Source organism: Microcebus murinus, chromosome 14, assembly GCF_040939455.1.
Source record: "Microcebus murinus isolate Inina chromosome 14, M.murinus_Inina_mat1.0, whole genome shotgun sequence".
Taxonomy (NCBI): Eukaryota; Metazoa; Chordata; class Mammalia; order Primates; family Cheirogaleidae; genus Microcebus; species Microcebus murinus.
The window spans coordinates 11,263,423-11,280,374 of NC_134117.1; the positions used below are offsets into that span (position 1 = coordinate 11,263,423).

Genomic DNA, 16,952 nt, shown 5'->3' on the forward strand with positions numbered 1-16,952 from the left:
TAAAGAAAGGCAAGCTTATGGATGATTGCTCTTCTGACACTTGTTTAATTCGTGCAGAACCCATTTCTTCAGTTTCTTTACCTTGCTGATTTGTTTCAAATGGTCTAATATTGTTGGAATAGTAATGTCAAACCTTGCTGCTAATTCATGTGTAGGTTGAGATGGTTTCACTTCTACTACAGCTTTCAGCTCATCATTTATCCACCTTGGTCTCAGGTCACCTGCATGGCTCATTTTCAAGATTAAAATCACCAGAATGGAACTTCTCAAACCATTGATGTACTGTGCATTCATTAGCCACATCCTTCCCAAACATCTCATTGATACTTCAAGCTGTCTGTGCTGCATCGGTTCCACGATGTAGTTCATATTCACCTTTTGACTTACCCATGGTTTCACAAAAATTGCTGTAAAAAATATTTTTGAAAGATAATCATAAGCCAAAACATGCATTTGAAAGAATGAGGATGTACCTTCACAATAAAAAGAAAAACAAACAAACCAAGAAGTGTGAAAGTGAAATGTCAGAGAAATCAACTGTGTCAAAGTTAGTATTTAAGGAAATCGGACACTCTATACCTAATAACCTAATAATTAATGGCTAATAGGGCTGGTATTTCTAATGAGTCCCTTCCCTCCAAGTCCCCTTCCATCCAGAATTGTTTAGTAATCTCATACATGTTTTCCTCCATATTTAGAATTTTCTATAAGATTAATTAAGAAATTTCCTGGGGATTTTTATTAAATTCTGTTAAATCAGTAAAATATAAAAGTATCTGCTTTCTTCATACTATAAATTATTTTTAGAAAGGAAATTTAACTTCTTTGTTATGTTCTTTAGCAGAATGAGATTGCATTAATTTTTTCCCATTTTAAATTTCTAGTTTAATATGCTTTTACTCTTTGAACAAAAGAAAACTTTACCTTTTGCATTTCATTTAATTTTTCTGTATGATTTTCTTAATGAATCTTTTCGTTCCCTCACAGAGTGGGTTCAGATGGCTCCAACTTTATTTTCTAAATTTATTCCAAACATTCTCCCTCCGGCTGTGGAATCTGAACTTTCTGAATATGCTGCTCAAGATCAGAAACTTCAAAGAGAACTTATACAGAATGGTTTTACAAGGCAAGTTGCTTTTTTTCCTTTAGCGACAAAGTCTATCCATTTCCCTAGGGCAGATTGGCTTGGCAGGGAGAGATGTCAAGGTTCTTAGAATGGGAACTAACTGTCCAAGAGTCAGAGAGGTACTGATGCCACTGTAAGAGATAGTTAGCTCCTTGTCTGCAGAAATTTGAAGCTGGGTTTTGATGTTGTGGAAGTTGCTCTTCATTACATGCCTTTTGAAAAAGGGATTTCTCCTTGCGTGGGCAGTTAGTTGGGCAACCTCCAAGAGCTATTCCAACTTTGATTGTTTCCTGTTAGTCCTGAGCATATGGGAAAACATAGAGTTTCTATGATCAGTTCCAATGTATTTTTACGACTACACTGGCAAAGAGGCTTTAAATTCTATATTTCATATTATCACTTACGCTTTAAATTCTAGTTGTTTCTTTAAAATTGGGGTATTTCTTTATACATGTCTAGAAAATTTGCCTCCCTTGGTTTTGATATATACAGTTTGCTCATTTTTCTATTTTTTTTTGCATCTTATCATGGCAATATCCCAGGAAATCTTACAAAGTATATTTTTCAACTAAAATACATTAATATATTTTGTGATTCCCTATGGGAAAACACCCTGTTACATTACCAGATCATTTAAGTAATACCTTTTTCATAATCTATACTTTAGCACTTTTGCATGTCTTCTGTTATATTTGGATCCCTGACATTCAGGAAGAAAGTTGTGAAAAGAAATATGCCTGGCATTTCTTATGCATAGTTGTGTCTACACATAGAAGGTTGAGTATTGACTCACTCATCTGGCTAGGGCAGGGGATGGATATTTATCTTTCCAAGGTTCTGAAGCCAAACTGAATTTCAGAAAAACTAGCCTTGACTAGGATCATTGTTACTAAGTCTCCAGTTTCAGCACAGATTAGGAAAGAAAGCAGATAGTTTGTTTGTTGGTCCATGGATTGGCATTTATTACCTTTATGTGTCCTGTATTTGTGTGGGAGTGGGAGCATTGAGTCATCACTGATCATTTATACCCTTACTGGCAGCTAACACAGGAAAGGCTCAATGAAGCTGTATAGATGGGCCTGGAACACCCGCCTTACTGTGGCTAGGGGAGGGAAGTGCCAATAGGAAATGCTGGAATGTCCATAGCTAGTTTCTCCTGCATGTGGAGGTGTTGAGTATAATAATTGCAATATTTCTGACATTAATGGCAGAATTTCTTAACTATTAATTGAGTGGTATTATTTCCATACACAGAATGAGGCCATTTAATGCCATATTAATTTTACTTATTCAGTTTTGAAGACTAATTAGTATATTTACATGGTTCAGATGTCAAAATGATATAAGAAGTATACATTGAGAAGTTTTGTACCCACCTATCTGTCTACTCCCATCCCATCAAATTACCATGTTGATGATTCCTTGTGGTATTTTTTTTTCTTTATTTTACATACAGATACAAGCAAGCACAATATCTGACCTTATTTTTATTTCTTACAGTAGTTCCATTGTGCAGATGTAGTATAACTTATTTAACCCGTCCCTGGTAACTGACTAGTTGAAATACTTCTAGTCTTTTGCTATTACAGGCAGTGCCGCAGTGAATAACCTTGTATGTGGATAATTTGGGGCATGTTGCAGGTATATCTGGAGAGTAAATTCCCAGAAGTGGGAAAGCTGGGTCAATAGTACATGTGGTTGTAATTTTGATTAATATTACCAAATTGCCCTTCATAGTGGATTCTGCCATTTTGCATATTAACTAGCAAAGTTTGAAAGTACCTGTTCTTTGTGGCCTTGTTTGTACAGTATGTTATTATACTTTTGGATTTTCACCAATGCAGCAGGTAAAAATTACTTACTCAGAATTATTTTAATTTGCATTTTTCTTACTATAAGTAAAGCAGAACATACTTTCATGTTTGCATTTCTTTTTCTGCAGACTACCTGTTAAAGTCCTTTGCTCATTTTTCTATTTGTTAGTCTTTTTTTCTTGATTTCAAACGACTCTTTCTATAGTGAAGAAATTGTTTGTGCAAGACAAATATTTTTCTTAATTTGTCTTTGCCTATAGGTGGTTTTTGTTTTGTCATACAGAAGTATTTTTAATTTTTGTCTACTATATCAGATTTTCAGGGTTTTTTGTGGCTTATGTATTTTGAATTATAGTTAAAATTTTTTTCTTAAATATTTTTAAATAAATGCAAAATTTGAGCATAATCTTGTTTTTATCCCTAAGCTCACCATAATTTTGAAGTCTTTTATGCTTTTATTTATGGTTTTATTTTTTATTATAGTTGCCTTTCACTTTTGACTTTCATTCATGTTGTATTTGAATGTTTGCTTTTAATTTGAGATGAGCTTATTACTATCTTAAAACAAAGAAACAGTATTCTGAAAACTTTTATTTGTGTGAAGCAGTGTAGGAATATAGCTCTCGTGGCCTTCTCTGAGCATCTTGAGTTTGCCTTCCGGAATAATGTGTGTACTGTGTAAACATGTTCAGAGACACTTCCCTGATTTTAATTTTGGAACTGGAATAAGAGAACAAGGTGTAGGACTGCTTGGCGTATAGTGGGTCTTGTGTCACATTTGCTTGGGATGAGATCAGTAACTGAGTCCTTGAATAGCCTCAGGTAACATCACCTTTGTACATGAAGGACTCACATGGCATTGTTCACCTAAGGCCCAGTGGGTTCCATTCAGGGAAATACCTTGGATTTTTGGTATAAGATGGAATTCTTATATATAGCTTCTGGCTTAGATTTAAATGTTAGGCAGTATTTGAAGAGGTGATGAAATTAAAATGTTTTATTTTACAAACTTAATCAGGCCATTTTATAATTAAATTAAAACTTTATTATATGTTTACTATAAGGATTAAACTCTGCCTCATAAATTGTTCTGATAGGTTCTTTGCACAAAGTAGGCCTGCCAAAGCTGACCTTCTCATACCTGCTTCTGAGCTTACTGGGACTGGCCAGAAAGGACTTGCACATGCCATACTTAGAAGCTGATGGAAAGGCTGTCTCTGCTCTTTTGCGTGGATATTCCACATTAATGTCTTCTTTGATCACTGTTTGGCTAGGATTATTTTGGAAGAAGTGGTTTCCAGTGATGCAAAAAATTTTGAGAATATAGTATAGGCTATCTAATAAGAATTCTGTTACTGGCTATTCTGATATGAGCAGTCATTTTATGGTTTATACCTAACTAGCCCATGATTCCTGTCTGGTGTTGTAAACTGCTTTTTCATGTAAGATGATGTTCTACTTATGATGTATGGGTCCTAAATAGGTAGCACACAGCTTTAATGTGGAGGGTGCACAGTAAATCTTTGAAATAATATGTAAATGTTGTCAAATTTATCCTCTTTTGCAGTTAATGGACAGATTCTCATTTGAGCTGGAATTTTTGTGAAACATAATGTTTAGGTGCATGGAAATATAGGGTAGAGTTATTTCAAAGCTAAAATATATAAACGCAATATTTTCTTTTTATTTCTCAAGATATAATTGAATTGATTGGGGAGGGCTGGTGTCTGTTGTCAAAAATCACTGTGGAAGATGATCACTAGATCTAAATGACCTAGGTAAGAAGAAAGCTATGTCTTTTAGCTGAGAGAGTCACCCCAAAATTTGGGCTTTTTCATTTAGTAATGGGTCTAATTTTCAAATAGCCTTCCAGACTTCTGGAATTAGGTAACATCTTTGGCAGCATTTTGTACATCACATTTATATTCTTTTTTCCTGCCTCCTGTTGTTTTCACGTCTGCATTTTTCTCCTGTTATGTTTGCATGATCACTTTGTATTTAACCTTAGAAGGGTGGTAATGAAGGTTGTGTCTAAAAGTTGAGGTTGCAGATATAAAATTCTCTTCTTTTTTGATCATTAACTGGTTTCAAAATATTTGGTGACTGCTACTGTGATGATACTAGCATAAATATTATAACAATGTACAACACTCAGTTGGCTTTGGCTAGGTGTAGTGTTAACAATAGAGGTATTTAAAAAGTGGTGTGAGGTTCAGTCAGTTTAGAGTGCTTTAGTCTGCCAAAGGCTAGTTCGTGCTAAATGTTGTACCTGGAGAAAAACCTTTCAGAGGTCCCGTAATCTGTCTTCTTTATGCCAGTCATAAATAAGGCTCTTCACTCAGCCTACAAGAGGTTTCTGCCCTGGTCCTAAACATAACCAGAGAAAGAAAGTGAGGAACTTTGGTTATCTGGCAGATTATTCAAAAGCAGGAAATAGTGATCTGGATTTTAATCTATCTGTGAGACTGTTTATGAATTATTCACTGATTTGTTAATTCAACAAATATTTATTGTATCTTCTATGTGCTAGACAGTGATCTAGGTGTACTGGGTTGAACAAGACAGGAAAAGTTCCTGTTTTCATGGAACTTACGCTCTAATGTTGGGAGACAAATAATTACATGTAAAAAATAATTTGAAGTAATACTTCAAAGTACTTTGAAGAAAATGAAACAGAATGGGATAGAGAGTGAGTGACGGGCATGTGTGGGGGCTGTTCCAGCCAGTGTGTAAGGTAATGCCTTCTGAGGCGGCGACAGTCCAGCCAGCGCATAGACCGTGGGGAGACTAGTGTGCAGCTGCCTGGGGTGGGGAGAGTGTTGCAGGCAGAGATGATAGTAAGTACAAAGGTGTTGACATGTCCTAGGGACGGGGAGCCAGGCTAGCTGAAGCGAAATGAATAGAGGTAGAAGATGAGGTTGGAGAGGTAGGCAGGAGCCATGTCACAGAGCTGGGAAAATGAATTGGAATTGATTTTTAACTGTAATGGGAAGCCACTGAAGGGCTTTAATCAGAGGTGTGAACTAATCTTATTTATGCCTTTATGTAAGATCACTCTGGCTCTTGTCTGGAGTAACAATAAGGCTCATGCAGTTGTGTAGACAAACAATGATAGTGGCTTGGATTGGGATTATAGCAGTGGAGTTCGTGAAGAGTGGTTGATTTTGGGATAATGTTTTAGGTCAGAATGCTCCGGAGTGAGGGGAAGGGGGATCAAGGATGACAGGGGACTTTGGCCCAAGTGGTTGGATGAATGGGGGTGCTGTTCATCAAAATGAAAGACTGAGGCAGCAGTGGGGATGGGGTGGAGCCAGCATCATATTCTGGCTGTGGTAAACTGGCAGTATATCTAGTCATCCAGGGACATGGTGATGAGGCAGTGGGACCTACAAATCCCGAGTGTAGGGAGGAAATCAGAGCTGGGTATAGAAATCTGGGTGACTCCGGCATGTGGGTAGAATTTAAACCATGGGGCTGGTATGATCACCATCCTAGACTAAGAAGAATATCCATGGAGAAGAAAAGATGGCCAAGGAGAGACTGTGGGGCAGATCCAACAGAGGAGACTAGAAAGGGAGGGTGGAAGGAAAGTCGGGGGTGTGTTTAAGCCTAAAGGAAAAAATGTTTCAGGAAGAAAGAGATCAACTGTAAAAATTCTGCTAAGAGACTGAGGAAAAAGCTAGTGAGTTGGTCATTATTACTCACTACTTAAGTATTTTAGTCATTTATCTGGATTATTGTCTGAGAAGCTGGAGAGACAAAAATAGGATTGATGGTAGCACAGGACCTACTCAGAACTTCTGTTGTCTTAACTCTAAAGTGGAACTGGAATTTCCTCTGTGTATTTGAGTATGAACTGGTTAATAAACATAAAGGTTCTTGTTCTTCCACCTGCAAAAAGGGTTTGAAGATACATTAAGATTGTGAGATTTTTTTCCAAAGCCTTAACATAGTTTTTGGTTTCAAAATAGGAATTTTAGGGGAAGATTTTTAGTTACTCTGTTTTGTATTTGAAATTTGCCTTGATGTGTGCAGGTGAGGATGTTGAGAACAGAACCCAGGTTTGTCTTCAAAGATGGATTTTAGTCTGAACCCATTTCTAGAACTCGGTGTAAACTGTCTTATTAGATGATCCTTCCTTCATTTAATAGCTTCCTATATTAAAAAGACAGCTCTCTTTAGCTAAGAATATTGATGTTATAAATGGATCAGTTTATGTTTAAGTTTAATGTCTATTACAAAATATGTTGTTGGGTTAGAACTGAAATATCTACTAAATTTCCATTATCAAATATATCAATTTGTTTCTCCTGTTTTGGTGTGTAAAGTCAGTTGTTGACTGTGTCTTCTTTTCTTATCCTTAGAGGTGACCAGTCCCGGAAGAGAGCTGGGGATGAGTTGGCTTATAGTAAGTAATGATGTTCCTTCCGTTTTGATAGTTTTGTGATGTAAGGCAGCCAGTGGTGATAACTGTACAGTGAATGTGAACGTATCCATGGTGTTCTCATAAGGCATGATGTGTGATCAAGGTCAGGCTGTTCAAGGTGGCAGCTCTGAATGCCAGTTGGTGGTGGGGTTCTCAGGCAGTTGTCAAGAGGCCACCAGATTCTTTAGTCTCTGTTACGGTAAGATAATGATGATCTCGGCCCCTTGCACTGCCTTCCAAGCCACATGGTTTAAAGGAATTGGGGAAGGGGTGAGAAAAGTGTGTTGAATAAACAGATTTCTGCCATTATCAAATGCTATCTGCAGTTCATACTATTTCCTCTTCTGATGTGTTTTCAGACAGCTCATCAGCATGTGCAAGTTCCAGAGGGTACAGATAGTGAATGTAGTGAAAGTACTTTCCTTCCTGAAAAGAGGACACACTGGAGCTGCAGAGACTGTATTCAGAGCACAGCGGGGGCCTGCAGACACTCAGGAGCTCTGTCACAAGCTGTTCTTGGAAGAGGATGTTGGACTTTTAACTTTGGTTTGTAATTTTAAAAAACAAAAAACTAACAAAAAAAACATAAAAACAGTTGCTGCTAGACTTGGGGGTGATTTTGAAATGGGACAATCTTTTAATGAGTTTATGGATAGATTCTGTGAGGAACAAGCATCTTGGAAAGTGACCATTGCTAAGTGAAATTCAACAGCCAAAATCAGCAGCTTCCTCCAAAAATATAAAAGCAGAAGAATTTTTTGTTTTGGAAGCACTTGTTTTGTTCATTTGTGGACTTGGCACTTCGGCGTATTGGTTTCACATGTCAAGATATCTTTTGCTTTAAAACCAAGCAGATCATTACAATACAGTATTTTTCACCCATAATCAAAACAACCCCCTTTAAAAGAGTTGGTCTTTGTTTAGCATTAGAAAGTCTTGTTAAAGGAAAATGCTAACTCTGCTTTTGCTAGAATGTTATATCCCCTGTCAGTTCACAACTGTTTTCTACTCTGTGCCTTGAGCTTTGTGCACTTTGCAACTGTGTAACCATGTTGTCAAACTCACAAATGCCTCCTGGAGAAGTTTATGGTATCCCAGACTAACCCACAAAGACGGCAGGTGTGACTTTGTAGCAGGATGCTGATTAAGTGAGAAAATAGAAACCTGTTGCACATTGGTCAGATTTGCCCCTGCTTCGCGGAGTGTGTTCATATTAATGTTGGGGACCAACTCTTGTAGAGCATGTCCATTCTCTGTCACTTAACATGATTTCACCAGCTGCTGTAGCATTGGCCGTACTCTAGTTTAGGGGCGTGCAGTACTTCAGCACTAAAGCTCCCCTTTGAACGTTGTTGAGAGGCTGCTTCCTGTGATGCTCTAGGAAGCAGATACAGTTATTAAATCCAAATATAATCAGTGGTATGGGGTTTCTGATCCATTTCATTTTAAATGAGTGAGATAATTACTTTTAAAAAGTCTGCAGTCTGCATCTTTTAAACATTATATTTGAGTGTAATAGAGAAGTGGCAACTGCTGTTTTATGATTCCCTTCCAGCTGTGGCAAAGCTATATTTTGTTTCTCCCCACCCACACTGCTACTTAGTTCTTCATAAAGGTCTCTGAAGCTTATTCTAGCTGTTTTCGAAAGACAAAAATAGAAAGGTGTGGCCAGGGAAAAATACTTTTTCTTCTCATTTTGCTTGGATCTAAATTGAGTATAGACCTCTATTGGGCTATGTCAGACTAATAGTATTTACCTCTTCAGAGAACTTGAGAAGAAAAAAGACATGCCAGGGACACTGTCACACTTCTGATTTGCAGGTCTTTCATAAAGCTGCTTCTGTATGAGTCCAGTTTGTCATTTTGGGGGTGTGGGACAGGTAGGAGAGTTAGAAGTGGGATATTGGGAGCAAGTCAGTCATCTGACAGAAGTCCTTGATTTGTAAAATTATTATGCAGGGAAGTAAAACTAAAGGTTGTCAGATTTATTTTTTTAAGTACTTATCTACCAGAGTTGGTGGATTTTGTGGAGGACTTTAACTGGGCTCATTTAACTCTATAAACATCTTGGATTGCATTGATGAACACTGAATTATTGTAAGACTTTATGCAGGCTCTCACTATGACCTGTACAGTTTGATTGTATGATTTGATTAGCTACACCAGTAACATTCTAGTATCACAGAAGAACTCCATTTTATCATGATGATCAAATTTTACTTTTCTCAATGGAATGCTTGCTGCAGGTTTATTATAAATAACACCTGGAATGGAAGTCTCTCTTGAGTGGTTTTAATAATAATTCTGCAAGGAGTAAAATTGGAACATTTCTTTAAATATGGACGATTTCTTCAGGATCCTAATAATATACCCAAGTGCTTTTTGTGGGAGAGAGCATTCTTTTTTGGCCAAAACCAGAAGAACTTTCCCTACAAAAAAAGCATTGCATTTTGATGTGAATTAGTATTAAAATCTTTGGATGCTTTTGCATTATTAAGTTAATGGAGAAATTTTATATTCTTTTAATTATTGTGTATGTATTAACAAAAGGTGAAGTAAAGTTTGCAAAATTTAATTTCTATAAATTTTTACACAGTGACTGCAGCCAGCTATGGGTCAGGACTGGGTACCACAGAGCCATGGTTGGAAGGTACTCTAGAAAGGTGTATACATTGTCCCAGTGTGTGTGTCCTGCTTGTTACTCATCTTGACCCCTGAGGTACATTGCAGTATAAAGAACCAATTTCTTTGAAACTGACTTTGCTTATTTATTGGGATTCTTGACAGAATTCTTAGTTTGCAGCATAGGAGGAAATAAAATTTTTTGCCCCTTCCCCCACCGTCTTGTATTGACCAAACACTATTTGCCAGAAAGTATTTTCTTGTGTGTTCTTGTGTTCTTGCCAGTACAGTATACAGTTTTTCTGCCCCAGTGAAATCCTAGCTTTTGTACCAAATTATTGAAGGCCCAAATCATTAAAGACAGAAAATTATACACATAGATTCATTGTCAGATTAGTCAACACATGCAGTTGATTTGGCTGAACTGACAAGTATGTCTGTGCAGCCTGAAACTAAAAGAAAGCCAGGTCAATCATCTTGAAATAATAATGTGAAAGTAAATAGATCGTAATTGTTTGGAGAGATGGTACATATTTTAAAGGTAGGCCTTAAGCTTTAGTAACAGTATCAATTCCATGACATTTGTTATCACAGCTGTACCCTAACCTGGCAGGAATTACTACCTTTTTCTGTGGGGCAGAAAGCAAAACCTGGTATTGTGACTATTAGCCTTAATATAGTTCTTATAAGAAGAAACACAAACCTGAGTTGTGCATTGTTAATTTTTGTAGAAATGTTACCTTTTTTTCTGCCCCTTTTATAAGTTTGTAGCAGTTACGTTTACTTTCTTTGAAGTCTAGGATAAAAGCTAATTTGTGGGTAGATGAGACTGCAGAAGAATGGATGCTCAGACCTGTATAGCTGTCACTCCCTTGCTGATGCCATGCTTTCTGTTGGGTTGCAAATTTGCACACATAAATAATTCCTCAGGAAGAGTTTGCACATGCATCACCTCGCAATATTCTGTACTGACCGAACAAGGGATTTGAACGTTTTTCAAAACAAAAGTATAACTTCTAAATGGTGATCGGACATGTACTAGCAAAGGTAATGGTCTAACAAAATTGGTTTCTGCAGTTATAAAGTGAGCAGGTGCACTTGTATCGTAGTATTTAAATAATCCTGCTTAATCTCTCTTTAAACAGAATAACCCTTCCAGATTTTATCTTATTATTGAGGGTGGCTGTCTTTTCTTCTATTTTTTTCTGATTTATAGCAGTCAAATATTTCCATGATTATTATGCAAAAGACATTGCCCTTGAGCTAAAATTTGTTTAATAAGCAGCTATTATTGAGATAACTGAGCACTGTTTAATGAATATACACTAATCTGAGATACTAAAAAGCTTTATAACTAAAAAGCAAAACAAAAAAACCTACACTAGCTATCCAGCCATTGTTTGGATGTTTTGAGTTGACTTTTTACAGTGTCTCATTGGCCTTTTTAGCTTGGAATATTATGTTTACTTTAATCCAAGTCTAGGCCTCTTAAGAGGACCTAAAAATTAAAGGTCAGAATGTCAGTCCCTTGACTGACACCTATGAGGTTTATAGGACCTTTTTGGTTGTGATTACTGTTTTCAATAAGACTGTATAAGATGAAGTTCACTTTTATCAGAAGTTAAAATGGAGGTCTTACGAGTTCATGGAGAAATTGCTGTCGTTATTTTCATTACCTTGTTGAAATTCACCCTAGTTTCTGGCTATCAGAATATATGAAAGGAGCCCTGTTCTTTTCCAAGTGAAATGATTACTCTTCTGTCTCTATGGTTGATTAACTGAAGTCATCACTGACACCTTCCCTCCTCCACTGGCCAAGATCCTATTTTGAACCTCTCTTCAGAGCTGAGTGGAATGAGTTACATACACTGTTTCTGCTTATGTTGTTGGAGTGGCTGTGGGAGAATTAAAGAAAATGCTAATTGGAGACCTATTCTTACAGGAACCTAGTATATATTGCACCCCTGCTGGTTGAAAATTATCTTCATTTCTGGTTGGACTGCATTGTTTAGAAAAATGTTAATGGCTTACAATTCTGGGAAATTTATAGTGTGACTCTGGGGTTAAGAATTCTATGGTTTGGAAAAAAATAAATATTTTGTATTGATTCTCACATGTCATTTTAATGTTGTGACTGTGTACCAAATGCAATAAGACTGTGAATAATCTCTTAGAAGGGTGTGTTTTGTTAAACAGATGGCAATTTACTTGCTCTCATTAGTCCTATTTGTCAATGTTACAGCCATGCACTTCAGGAGAAATTATTCAGATGTGAAGTTGTGGGGAGCTATGGCTAGAAACAGGAATCTATATGAATAATTTGGAGGTCAAGTACAGACAAGAGGCTTTTGCCACCCACCAGCATAGCCAGAGCAAGGATGAAGCAATGAAGTCTAGTCCCTGGTGGTGCATGTCAGAAGTCGTGGTGAGCTCAGAACAGGGTGTTCTGTACATCAATTCTTTTATTAATCCAAGAAAAACAAAATGGTGGATGGCACTCTTATTGACCTGGGATACAAAGCCACTGACTTTGGCTCTTGACCTTTAACTCTTGGTGGATTTTGAATCACTCCTTCTGTATTAGGGTGTGTGCTATCACTCTAAAACGTGGTTAATGAAATAAATCTTGTACAGATGTCCTTGGCCTTGTTATGTTATATTATAAGCCTTGTACAGATGTTCTTGGCCTTGATATGTGGTTCACTGGAACTTTGTTATTAATAGAGAACATTAGATTTTGCTTACAGTATATTCATAATGCCTCCAAAATAATAACCACATTCAGCACATCTGTTGCCATAGTTAATTAGCCTGCAGGATGAGTGTTGATCTTGACCTCTGTACCAGTGACAAAAAAAGTGTGTGGTGTGTGTAAACCACACACATATATATTCCCTCTATATATATAGTATGTATACATATATCGGTGCATATATGGGTTTTTTCCCCTAACACTGGTACACTTTCTTTCTTTGTGGGCTTTGGGGTTTTTTTGCATATGTTGTACCATGCTTTTTCTATAATCCTTTGTGTTTTCTTGCTATGAAGTTAATAATACCCCTAGGTTTTTTTGTAACCTTACTTTATGATTTTAGTTTTTCTTGCTGTCTCTTTAGAAGCATCTTTTTTTTTTTTTTTTTTTTTTTTTTGAGACAGAGTCTTGCTTTGTTGCCTAGGCTAGAGTGAGTGCCGTGGCGTCAGCCTAGCTCACAGCAACCTCAAACTCCTGGCTCAAGCAATCCTACTGCCTCAGCCTCCCAAGAAGCTGGGACTACAGGCATGCGCCACCATGCCCAGCTAATTTTTTCTATATATATTAGTTGGCCAATTCATTTCTTTCTATTTATAGGAGAGACGAGGTCTCACTCTTGCTCAGGCTGGTTTTGGATTCTTGACCTCGAGCAATCTGCCCGCCTCGGCCTCCCAGAGAGCTAGGATTACAGGCGTGAGCCACCGCGCCCGGGCAGAAGTATCCTTTCTTACAGTGTTCTCAGAATTCCAATTCTCATCCCCCTCTTTTTTTAACCTTAACTCTATTGTAATGTTATCTACTTTTTGCTTACCACATATAGAATTCAGTGACTTTATCTTTTCTTTTTCTTTGTATTTAAATCATCTGACAGTTACCCTTTTCACTCTCCAACTCCTCAGCCAAATAAGGTGCTATTTAAACTCTCTCCCTTCTTTTAACAGATTTTTTTAACTGAAACAAAAAAAACAAAAACTTTTTTATTAGAACCAGTTATGTGTCTGTGTTTTTATGTGTTTATTTCCTCTATTGGCCTGTTTCTCAGTAATCCAAAACTCTAAAGCATCTGGAATTTCAAAAACATGATAGCAGAAAGAATATAACCTAGAGAATCTGAGAGCAAAGGTTTGTCTCATCTTAATTAGTTGTGTTCTTGGGTTATTTTTTTTTAAACTGCCTCCCTATATTAATATTAAGCCCTCCTCCCTGCTTAAATTATTAGTGGTAGAGAGCAAGTAAGGTATAATGAACGATTCTAAACTTTCTAATAATGCTCTTAAGTGTCTAATAATATGCCTCAAAATATATAAAGAACAAATGGACACAACTACAAGGAGAAATAGATCAATCTACCAATATAATGGGCACAGAAGACCAAATTATTAAGATTATTAAGAATATAGATTTAAATAGCATAGCTAGTAAATTTGATCTGATGGATATACAGTCCTTCCATATCCTTGGGGGATTAGTTCCAGAACCACAGATACCAAGAATACCTATATTCAAGTCTCATAGTCAGCCTTCTGTATATGTGGTTTTCGTATCCTGTGAATACTGCATTTTTGATCCACCTTTGGTTGTGGATGCAGAACCCAAAGATGTGGAGGGCTGACTGCATTTATTGAAAAAAGTCTGTGTATAAGTGGCCCCACAAAGTGTAAACCATGTTGTTCAAGGGTCAACTGTATGTATGTGTGTGTATATATATATACACACACACACACACACACATATATATTTAAAAAATTACACCTTTCACTAGGAAAATAAGCATTTTTTGCAAACCAAAACTAACAGTGTATTTAAAGTATAATAAATCATGGCCAAGTTTAATTTATCTTAGGAATGCAAGATTGGTTTAATATTAGAAAATCAATTGATGTGACTCATATTAATGGATTACAGTTTTGTGATCAAATTGTCTATGAAAATTCAAAGAATCTATAAGGCAAATTAGAAGATTTAAGAGTTTATCAAGGAAATAGTACAAGGGTGGAGCAAGATGGTGGACAAGAAAAACCGCCTGCTAGAGTGTCTCTGCAAAAGACAGATTTTAGAAGAAAGTGGAAGAAATAAGCAAGCACACAAGCATACATTGGATGTGGGTCAGAAGGAGGGGTACCTGAGACTACAGGAGGCTCCACTGGAAGAGGTTGTGGAGGAGAACTGGAAGAAAAGAGCCCCCGAGAAGCTTGGAAGCCAGCGGCATGGGTAGGTAAAGCAGTTAACTTTCCTCTCCCTGGCATCTCGGACTGCTAGTGGGCTCCTCAGTGGTTGGAGAGACCTGTGAACACCAGCCCAGAGATGCCGCCACCAGTGAGCCTCTTGCAGATGCGGCACCAGTCTCCCAACTACCTCAGGGCACCTCCCTGTGCACAGACCCAAGCCAGTTGGCAGGCACCATATTGCTTCATTCTCCCCTCCCCCTTCCCTATCCCTGGCTGCTGAGGGAGACAATTTAGCCACCACCTGGAGGCATCTCCAGGAAATGGGACCTTTCCTTTTGGGGCTCTACAGCAGACTGAGGGGTACTCAGACTGTGAGCTCCCTACCCACCAGCCCTCCCAGGTACTGCTGGCCTGGTGACTCCTGGAGAACGGCACAGATCCTGAGGCTGAGAGACATCGACCCAGCTTGGGCACTCTGTGGGTGACTTAGGACTAACACTCTTTTCCCTGGCAGGGTCAGGGATTGAATTTGGGGGCCCAGGGGTCAGACCAGATCCCGTGCACCCAGGTTAAGCATTGCCCTGGGGCACAGAAGGGATATTTGTGTATGAGCCTACTAAGCTGTGTGTGCCTTCAGGGGTGGATCAGTGTGCTTGAAGGGCAACTCTCCTTCCACAGGAGGGCTGTGTGCCCAGCCCAGGCTGCTAACCTGGGCAGGGAACCTCCTGGCCTGCATCACAGCCAGAGGAGGCCCACTGGCGTGAATTACTGCCTACTGGCAGAGGCCCAGGAAAAGCCACAGAGTGGGGGAGGGTGGAAAGGAGGAAAGGCCTGCTCCAGACTGCAGGTCTCAGGCAGTGCCACTCCACACGCAGACTTTCAGGCTCAGTGGGGCCATTCCATCCCCTCCCTGAGAGCTGTTCCTAGAAGCAGAGAACAGGGCTTTGACCCCTGCTAACAGCATTTGTGGTGCTTGAGGGCAAGCTTACCCAACCTAGCTCCACCCAGACTCACTCCTGGACGAGCCCTCACTGAGGTGGATAATAAGGACACACCTGGAAGTCCCAGGACATCACCCACCACGTGAGGCACAAGAGTGCCTCTCCAGAGGAACAAGAGCTGATTACAGGACCTGAAAACAACACTGTAGACTGTTTCTCCTAGCAAGCGTCACCTACTGACAGGGAGGTCATTCTGCACACCCTTTTACTGCATCTGCTGACTCATCATACAGGGTGTGGTCGAATCTCTCCCACAGCCACCACCCACTGGCTCAGAGACTCAACAGGGTGGGTCATCCAAATGAAAATCTCAAGGTAAAAAGCAACAACTGATCCAGATGGGAAGAAATCAGCAAAAGAACTCTGGAAGTATGAAGACTCAAAAAGCACACCACCAAAGAGGAACACCAGTTCTCTAGAAATGGACATCAAACAAAGTCAGAACACTAAAATGACAGAAGAAGAATTTCAAACATGGATTGTGAAAAAACTCAAGTGACATGCAAGAAAAATGGATAACCAACACAAACCACAGACACACACATCCAGGACCTGGAAGAAAAAGTCACTAAAGAAATTGAAATATTAAGAAAAATCAAACCGAACTCTTGGAAATGAAAATCTATTCAGGGAACTACAAGACATAGTGGAAAGCCTCAGAAACATGGTAGATCAAACAGAAGAAAGAATCTCAGAGATTGAAGATATCACCTTCCAATTAAATAAGTCATTCACAGAGATAGAGCAGAGGAATAAGAGAAAAGAGGAAAGCCTACAAGAGATGTGGGATTATGTGAAGAAACCTAACGTGAGGGTTATGGGGATTCTGGAAGGGGAAGAAGGAAACACACAAGGGTTGGATAAGCTATTTGAAGATATAATAGAGGAAAATTTCCCCAGCCTTGCTAAAAATATAGATATCCAAGTACAAGAAACTCAAAGGAACCCTGGGAGATTCAATGCAAACAGGAAGACACCAAGACATGCAGTCATCAGACCAAAAAAAAAAAAAAAATCAACTAAAGAGGCCCTTCTACCAGCTG

The 16,952-nt window shown here is 38.4% G+C and overlaps 1 protein-coding gene across 1 annotated transcript in view; it reads left to right on the forward strand.

The window, feature by feature from the left end:
- Nucleotides 1–16,933, forward strand: part of CACUL1 (CDK2 associated cullin domain 1) — an 85,603-nt gene extending 68,670 nt beyond the window's left edge. The window contains exons 7-9 of the mRNA XM_012739142.3: nt 988–1,126; nt 7,305–7,348; nt 7,726–16,933. Of these exons, the coding sequence (XP_012594596.1) occupies nt 988–1,126; nt 7,305–7,348; nt 7,726–7,766 (224 nt within the window). The 3' untranslated portion in view covers nt 7,767–16,933. The remainder of the gene's footprint in view (nt 1–987; nt 1,127–7,304; nt 7,349–7,725) is intronic.
- Nucleotides 16,934–16,952: the final 19 nt, after the last annotated feature.